This window comes from Adiantum capillus-veneris, chromosome 1 (genome assembly GCF_014529385.1).
Source record: "Adiantum capillus-veneris isolate H3 chromosome 1, ASM1452938v2, whole genome shotgun sequence".
In the NCBI taxonomy this organism is placed as follows: domain Eukaryota; kingdom Viridiplantae; phylum Streptophyta; class Polypodiopsida; order Polypodiales; family Pteridaceae; genus Adiantum; species Adiantum capillus-veneris.
In genome coordinates, this window is record NC_140931.1 from 80,330,846 (window position 1) to 80,339,815 (window position 8,970).

The 8,970-nt window shown below is 44.6% G+C and overlaps 1 protein-coding gene and 1 pseudogene across 2 annotated transcripts; both read left to right on the forward strand.

Moving 5' to 3' along the window:
* The first annotated feature begins 1,184 nt into the window (after window positions 1-1,184).
* On the forward strand, window positions 1,185-4,135 carry LOC147465043 (uncharacterized; annotated as a pseudogene). Its single transcript, XR_015188838.1, has 3 exons — window positions 1,185-2,872; window positions 2,961-3,091; window positions 3,202-4,135. The product of XR_015188838.1 is annotated as an uncharacterized LOC147465043 (transcript).
* A 1,625-nt stretch (window positions 4,136-5,760) lies between these two features.
* Window positions 5,761-7,989, forward strand: LOC147465044 (uncharacterized). Its single transcript, XM_086517688.1, has 2 exons — window positions 5,761-5,891; window positions 6,002-7,989. The coding sequence occupies exon 2, from the start codon at window positions 6,086-6,088 to the stop codon at window positions 7,517-7,519; it is 1,434 nt and encodes a 477-aa protein (XP_086373814.1). The 5' UTR covers window positions 5,761-5,891; window positions 6,002-6,085; the 3' UTR covers window positions 7,520-7,989.
* Window positions 7,990-8,970: the final 981 nt, after the last annotated feature.

The window sequence follows — 8,970 nt, forward strand, 5'->3', positions numbered from 1 at the left end:
CCTAGGGGCATGGTTTGATCGCATGGCTGCCAATGTTAAATTCCTTGAAAGAAAAATATATTTTAAGTACAGGGAAAAAGATATGTACATAGATGCTAAGGAGTTGGGTAACACCATACCCATTGTACATACGCAAGCTTTCAATAAGTCAATAAAGAGCTCTATTTTCATGTACATGATTTTTGTTAAAGATTCTCAAAATGAACTTAATGCTTTAGCAAAAGAAAATATAAACAATCACAAAGATTTAGAGTTATCCAAATTTCTCAAGGGATTTCAAGATGTCTTTATTGACGACATCCCTTGTGAATTACCTCCTAAACGAGGCATTGATGACCATGCAATTGAACTTCTTCCAGGAAGTTCACCACCTAGCAAACCTCCTTATAGAGTTTCTCAAGCTCAACAAGAGGAGATTATGTGGTAAGTGCATGAGTTAGTTGAGAAGGGCATGGTTAGGCCTAGCTCAGCTCCAATAGCCTCCTCTTCACACATGTTGTATAGTACTTTCGACACTATACAACATTGGAAGCCGTATAAAATTTGCTTGAAATTCATGGGTAAATGGAGAAATTAGCAAACTAATTGTCGCAAAATATCTTGGGTCATCACACATTTTACTTCACAAGATGTCCTCCGCCTCTTGCCACTTCTGGAATGCAAAGAGACATGCAAGGGGAGGTTGGTAAGCCGTCTAGGCCCTCTTGGGCAATGCATTTGAACTCGCTATCGCTGTTAGACAAATGCAAGGAACACATTCCTCTTTCCCAAGAGACAACGCCTTTTGAGAAGGCAACCTCCATAGTATGATGGAGGTGGCTTGATGATGATTCGGAGGCCGAAGATTGATGCATGCCATGTGATTGCAATTTTTTCTATATAGCTTGTTTTATGGCCATGCGCAATCTGAACCCAGCCTAAGGCCAAAATTGTAATGGAGACATGAGACCTTTCCAGTCGAATTTATAGAAGGTCATCCTTCAGACTTCAACGAAAGTTATGGTTTGTCGTGTAAGAGTCGTTGGCTGCGCAGAGTAATGTATAAACGGAGAGAGAGAGAGAGAGAGAGAGAGAGAGAGAGAGAGTGTTTTGCTGCGTTCGAATACCGCCAGGACTTCTTTACAGGCCTCCAGACATGAATCGGTAAGTCTGCTACTGTTATAAAGGTCATCTGGCCGTTTGTTGACGATCGAGATTATCTGATGAGAGAGAGAGAGAGAGAGAGAGAGAGAGATTGAGATTGAGATTTTGTAAGCGTGTCTGCGTGTACATGTGAAAGAGAGATAAATTGAGGCCCCAATACTCCGCACTCTTCTGTGTGCTCCAACCATACTCACCCGAGACACTAAAACCACCTTTGGAAGTGTATGTGTGATCCGGACAAAAACCCGCACATTGGGGAACCTTGTGGCCTTGGCCACACTTGATGCTCAAGATCGTTACAAACATGGAACAAATCCTGGAAAGCAAGGGCATATATTCTCGCCTCAAGCTTGGGAAGTAGACTGAGATAAGAAATCTGTCTCCTCCCTAAGCTTATCCGTAGTGGGGTCGAAGCCGTGGTGCCACTATCTGAAGAAAGCTCAAACTGCTCGGATACGTAGCGAGCTCATCGAAGTCACTTTGCTTGCCATCTCTAGAGATTCAAACTCTTTATGGTAGTAACCTCTCCTAAGAATCTGCACATCTATGATCTTACCCACTTCGGTGAGGAGTCGGGCTTGGAGGGAGTTTCAAACCTCGCCTTTGTTGGGCCGTGTGCCCACAATATTGCAAATGACCGAGGCAGCTTGAAGACGTTCCACCTCCCCCATCAAGCTTGCTTGCTCATCTAGCAAAACAGCGAGTCGAAGGGTCAGCTCCACGGTGTCGGACAAGGGGGCTTTTGTAGAGTTCCTTTGAGGTGGGGCCGCCATTCTGTGTGTGCTACTGTAAAGAAGAGGGCGACGGCAATGAAGTAGGCCACCAGTAGGCTGAAACAACCCACAGACGGCTCGCAAGGGCAAAGGGGGATGGGCGCTAGAGGATAAGGCTGTTGCGTGGCAGGGGCAACGCGAGGCAAAGAGGGGTTGGGGGGGGCCCTAGGGCAAGGGATAGCGAGAGGTAGCGTGCAAGGAGGAAGGGCACAGCAAGCAGCAAGCTTCTCACCTCTTCAGTACACTTAGAATTATAGCACTGCCCTTGGACTTTAGTCCTTCGCATCTTTATTCACACACTAAAAGTGGTGTGGAAAAGATGCACACATTAAAGGGGGTGTGGTTGGTGGTATGGGACGTCATTTTTTGTGGTCAGCGCCATAGTCTTTCCATATGTGAACCGTACATCAATATCATAGAGATATGGAGGCGTGGTTGAAGTAGGGTTCAGACCTTGGAGTTGAGCCATATGCGACCCTAATTATAGTAGAGATTAGTCTGTAATTTCAAATTTACTCCAATACATTTTGAGTATCAACATCAATAAAAATTGAAATGCAAGTCCCTAAAAGTTGAGATTTGAGAGCTTCAAAGTCTGAAGTAGAACATTGATACAAGAGACCGAAAACGTCCGTTGATAATAGATCAAGACACACAAGATCAAGAAAGTGAGAACCCTTGAAATGAACATGATCAGTAGTTCGAACTTCAAAGTCAGAAATCGTACATTCGCATGCGGCAAATGTTATGTATAAGGTCACATCAAATCCTTAGAACTTAGGGGTTCGATTTTATTTATTAGCCCCCTTTTTCAAAGAACTTTTGGTCAAGTATGTTTTTTCATATACGGGTATGATATTCTTTCATTTTATACGTCCAGAATTTTCAAGCATATGTGGTCAGCTCTTGATTCCATTGTGGTATTAGCTTCAGGCTTGGGGTGAGGCTCTGTAGAGGTAAGCATGTTTTGGATTCCATAAGCTTGTTTTGATTGTGGTGTGTCGTTTCTGCATGATGGATTGTAGGAAGTTGTTATTGAAATAGGGCAAGTCTTTCAAACATGGGGGAGCCGGTACAAGTCACAAACATGACCGCAATGTCGACAATTAAAAAGTGCTATGAAATTAAGTAGAGGCAAGGATGTGTTTCCAAGAGTATCTTGGTGGTTGCAAAAGGTGAAAGATAATGTCCTTTAAGCTTTCTCCCCCTTGTCATATGTTTAGCATTGTGTAGCTTGAAGGCCTCAAAACTGAAATGTATGCATGGACTTCCGTGCTTCTTGCAGGACCTGATGAGACTTCAGGATGAGTATGCTTGCTAATTGAAAAGGCATCACTGCAGATATCTCAGTTTCGTCCGCAGCTTTTTAATGTGGGCTCTTGAAAAACTCTCTTCCTTGGTTTTTTCTCCTCCAACGGAAGAAAATCATAGGAACACAAAGTGGATGAATGAAGGACAGGACCCTACAAGCTCCTTGGTACCTTATCAAACAGGGAAGCAACGGGCAGAACAGAAGCTTAAAGGCTATTTTAGTCTGGCAAAAGCAGAGATTGACAAAGCACTGCACACAGAAGAAAATGGGCTTACAGGAGAGGCGATTCAACATCATAAGGCCGCTCAGCTAGAGTGCTTGCAGAGGGTCTGTCAGTATGCAGATCACTGCCAGCAGGTCATGTTTCGGAGACCACAAACATGTACAAAGAAAAGATGCTAAAGTGGCGGGATGAGGCGAATCAAAGGCTTCAAGTACTGGCGAACCGGGAAAAACGTGCGAGTGTGGGGAAGGCTTTACCAGCACCCAATCCAAGAGTAGCCAAGCCCGTACGAGGTTCGTTGATTAGAAGTTCATCAGGTTCTGGGTCGACATCGCCAACAGGTGCAAACAGTTCATCCGACAACGAGGCTTTGTTACCTAAGGGAGTTGATTCCAGACTCGCAGCGGTAATTGAAAATGAGATTTTGGATCGAAGTCCGGCTGTGAATTGGGATTCCATAGCTGGACTGGACAAAGCAAAGCAGACTCTGATGGAAATGGTCACTTTGCCAATCAGAAGAAGTGATCTTTTTACAGGGCTAAGAAAGCCTGCTAGAGGGCTGGTACTTTTTGGTCCTCCTGGAAATGGGAAGACCCTGTTGGCCAAAGCTGTGGCTTCAGAGTCTTCAACAACCAATGTGGGCTACGTCCACGGGAAAGCGGCCACTCAATGGCTTTAGTACTTCAAAACAAGAAGTAGTTTACAAAGGGATTATACCCTTAATGGAGCTCACACATTGCTTCACTCTCACCACCTCACACTCACCTTGTTGCATCAACTTCACACTATGAAATGTGTGTAGAAATGGCCTCCTTTTATAGGCCAAAAGAGCTGCCCTCTCTCATGAGAGGCAGCCATGTGTAACCGCCCTTGTGTACATAAGTCAAAATCGGACCCTTCAATCCGCCCATGTGTGGCCGCCCTTGAGAAGACAAGTCCGCTTTTGAATTCGGCCACCGGCCACCAGCCATTGACTTCCGACCACCGGCCACCGTCCATTGACTACAGGCCACCGGCCAATGGCCATTGACTTCCGACCACCGGCCATCGGCCATTGACTACCGGTAGGCCACCGGCCAACCGACCGGTTGTTTTTCGACCACTTTCCGGCTGTCGTCCGGCCATAATATTCCGACGAAAAGGGATATTCCGGCGAGGGAAAAAAAAGTCTCGATGGCTTCTCCTCATAATGGGGGCCTTACAAATGTGTGCTTTTACCACAAAAAATTACAAGGGTAAATCTGGCTCCAAACTTAACACTTCTTTCACAAGTTTCTCATATGACACTTTTGGTAGGGATTTTGTGCTTTGATTTATGATCTTTGCAAACGATTTGTATATGGTTATGGTCCATGGTTAATGTCCATTATATATGCATTTTGGCGAGCAGGGGCAACGCGAGGCAAAGAGGGGTTTTTGGGGGGGGCCCTAGGGCAAGGGATAGCGAGAGGTAGCGTGCAAGGAGGAAGGGCACAGCAAGCAGCAAGCTTCTCACCTCTTCAGTACACTTAGAATTATAGCACTGCCCTTGGACTTTAGTCTTTCGCATCTTTATTCACACACTAAAAGTGGTGTGGTTAAAAGATGCACACATTAAAGGGGGTGTGGTTGGTGGTATGGGACGTCATTTTTTGTGGTCAGCGCCATAGTCTTTCCATATGTGAACCATACATCAATATCATAGAGATATGGAAGCGTGGTTGAAGTAGGGTTCAGACCTTGGAGTTGAGCCATATGCGACCCTAATTATAGTAGAGATCAGTCTGTAATTTCAAATTTACTCCAATACATTTTGAGTATAAACATCAATAAAAATTGAAATGCAAGTCCCTAAAAGTTGAGATTTGAGAGCTTCAAAGTCTGAAGTAGAACATTGATACAAGAGACCGAAAACGTCCGTTGATAATAGATCAAGACACACAAGATCAAGAAAGTGAGAACCCTTGAAATGAACATGATCAGTAGTTCGAACTTCAAAGTCAGAAATCGTACATTCGCATGCGGCAAATGTTATGTATAAGGTCACATCAAATCCTTAGAACTTAGGGGTTCGATTTTATTTATTAGCCCCCTTTTTCAAAGAACTTTTGGTCAAGTATGTTTTTTCATATACGGGTATGATATTCTTTCATTTTATACGTCCAGAATTTTCAAGCATATGTGGTCAGCTCTTGATTCCATTGTGGTATTAGCTTCAGGCTTGGGGTGAGGCTCTGTAGAGGTAAGCATGTTTTGGATTCCATAAGCTTGTTTTGATTGTGGTGTGTCGTTTCTGCATGATGGATTGTAGGAAGTTGTTATTGAAATAGGGTAAGTCTTTTAAACATGGGGGAGCCGGTACAAGTCACAAACATGACCGCAATGTCGACAATTAAAAAGTGCTATGAAATTAAGTAGAGGCAAGGATGTGTTTCCAAGAGTATCTTGGTGGTTGCAAAAGGTGAAAGATAATGTCCTTTAAGCTTTCTCCCCCTTGTCATATGTTTAGCATTGTGTAGCTTGAAGGCCTCAAAACTGAAATGTATGCATGGACTTCCGTGCTTCTTGCAGGACCTGATGAGACTTCAGGATGAGTATGCTTGCTAATTGAAAAGGCATCACTGCAGATATCTCAGTTTCGTCCGCAGCTTTTTAATGTGGGCTCTTGAAAAACTCTCTTCCTTGGTTTTTTCTCCTCCAACGGAAGAAAATCATAGGAACACAAAGTGGATGAATGAAGGACAGGACCCTACAAGCTCCTTGGTACCTTATCAAACAGGGAAGCAACGGGCAGAACAGAAGCTTAAAGGCTATTTTAGTCTGGCAAAAGCAGAGATTGACAAAGCACTGCACACAGAAGAAAATGGGCTTACAGGAGAGGCGATTCAACATCATAAGGCCGCTCAGCTAGTGCTTGCAGAGGGTCTGTCAGTATGCAGATCACTGCCAGCAGGTCATGTTTCGGAGACCACAAACATGTACAAAGAAAAGATGCTAAAGTGGCGGGATGAGGTGAATCAAAGGCTTCAAGTACTGGCGAACCGGGAAAAACGTGCGAGTGTGGGGAAGGCTTTACCAGCACCCAATCCAAGAGTAGCCAAGCCCGCACGAGGTTCGTTGATTAGAAGTTCATCAGGTTCTGGGTCGACATCGCCAACAGGTGCAAACAGTTCATCCGACAACGAGGCTTTGTTACCTAAGGGAGTTGATTCCAGACTCGCAGCGGTAATTGAAAATGAGATTTTGGATCGAAGTCCGGCTGTGAATTGGGATTCCATAGCTGGACTGGACAAAGCAAAGCAGACTCTGATGGAAATGGTCACTTTGCCAATCAGAAGAAGTGATCTTTTTACAGGGCTAAGAAAGCCTGCTAGAGGGCTGGTACTTTTTGGTCCTCCTGGAAATGGGAAGACCCTGTTGGCCAAAGCTGTGGCTTCAGAGTCTTCAGCAACCTTTTTCTGCATTAGTGCATCTTCTCTGACATCAAAGTGGGTAGGTGAGGGAGAGAAGCTAATGAGAGCGCTTTTTGGTGTTGCCAAGGTCAGACAACCTTCAGTGATATTCATCGATGAGATTGACAGTATCATGTCTGCAAGAAGCTCCAACGAGCATGAGGCAAGCCGGCGCTTGAAGTCAGAGTTCTTGATACAATTTGATGGTGTCATGTCCAACGACGAAGACCGTGTTGTTATAATGGGTGCAACAAATAGGCCTGAAGAGATTGATGATGCAGTTCGGAGACGCTTGGTCAAGAGAATTTATGTGCCCTTACCGAGTTTCGGCACTCGTAAGGAGCTTTTGAGCAAGCTTTTGAGAGGAACTGCATACTCCCTTCCTCAGGCAGACATTGAGCGTATCGCTCACGCTACTGATGGTTATTCAGGAAGTGACCTCCATGCATTATGCCAAGAGGCAGCCATGATGCCAATTCGTGAGCTGGGTTCACATGTAAACACAGTGAAGGCAGATCAAGTTCGGTCTCTAAAATACATTGATTTCCAAGAAGCCATGAGGAGTATAAGACCTAGCATATCAAAAGATCAGCTGCAGCATTTTGAGCTTTGGAATCAGAGTTTTGGTTCCAACTAGATTCGCATGCGATGTCACAATTCTAAGTCTAGTTTCACTTTTGATTAGTTCCAGTGCTCTTGTTGCTAGGAGATATCGAATTGAGCAGGTCTTGATTGAGCGAAAGGGATTGATGAGGTCGGGTCTCGGGGCATTTGAAGGTGATATCCCATCTTGTTGATTTTTCTATCATGTCCTTGCAAGCTTCTTTTCAACCTGGCTGCTTCACTAACAACCGGAGTCGATGGCTGCTTCACTGCCATCGACTCCGGTTGGGGCGAGAGAGAGAGAGAGAGAGGAGAGGGAGAAAAATACACGTACCTTTCAAAACATGAAGGGGACTCCGTTGTACACCTCCCTCGGCACACGCCCTCCCTTTCTGCCGAAAGGCAGTGCCAACAAAGATACACTGAAAGGCTACATTAGCCTTTCCTTATCAATTGTAAATTTTACAAGTGGTTATGCTAAGCAAAAACCTGTCTACTTGTATAGATTTGGTCATTGGTAAGATACAAGTACGGTGACGTCTCCCATTGCAGAATGGTGCTTTTGTTGTCATTGATTGAACATGCAGATCAACTGTCTGGCAATCCTCTTGCTTTGCCTGTGTGACATTGCCTCACCTGGGTGTTTTTTGAGAAAAACTGGTAAGAAAAAAAGTCGATAATTGAGCATTGAACTAGTCAAAAATTGGAATTGAAGCTGTTTGTGCCGATGGAAGTTGCTGTACTGTGCTGCCTACACGTCAGCAGGCTATCTGCTGTCACTGACCATCGTCGGCGAAAACCGATCCTGCAGCCCTGTGGAGACTGTGGTCACTGATCTCCTGCAGCGGTGTTGCAACCTCTGGCTGTCCTAATCTTCTACCTGGCCCCCTTCCCTCTGACACTTGTTGGCCAGGAATGGTCCCTTGCAGACCATTCGCCCGGAATCCATGCTCCCGCACGGCTCCTGGCCTCCGCCGGTCGCCATGCAATTGCCTGGATTTTGGGGAATGTCCCTCAAGTTAGTAGGCATTAGCCACGAATGTGGATTGGAACATTCCAAGGATTTCAATTTGCTGGAAATCTTATAAGAAATTTGACATTTTGCCAAAACTAAATTAAAACTTTCAAGACCTACTCCAGGTGCACAAATGAGGGGTCAATTCCTTGTGCATATGAAAGGAGAGGAAAGTAGAGGTTTTGTTTGCAGAAAATCTTCTCTGGACATAGCCATGTATGATTATATACATTGTTTTGACTATATCTCTCCCCCTCTCCACAAGAGTTCTATTTTATGAACGTGCTCGACTTTTAGGGTTGGAGAAATGCACGTACAAAGCTTGTAGAAAAAGAATATTAAGAGCACACAACATAGGAAGTAGTATTACCTAGCATGTAAACGTGTTTTAAGTGATGCTCAAGGATTGAGGATGTATCCCCTATTGAGAGAAAAAGAGTTTTGACAATTCTAAGCGTGTTCACACACCA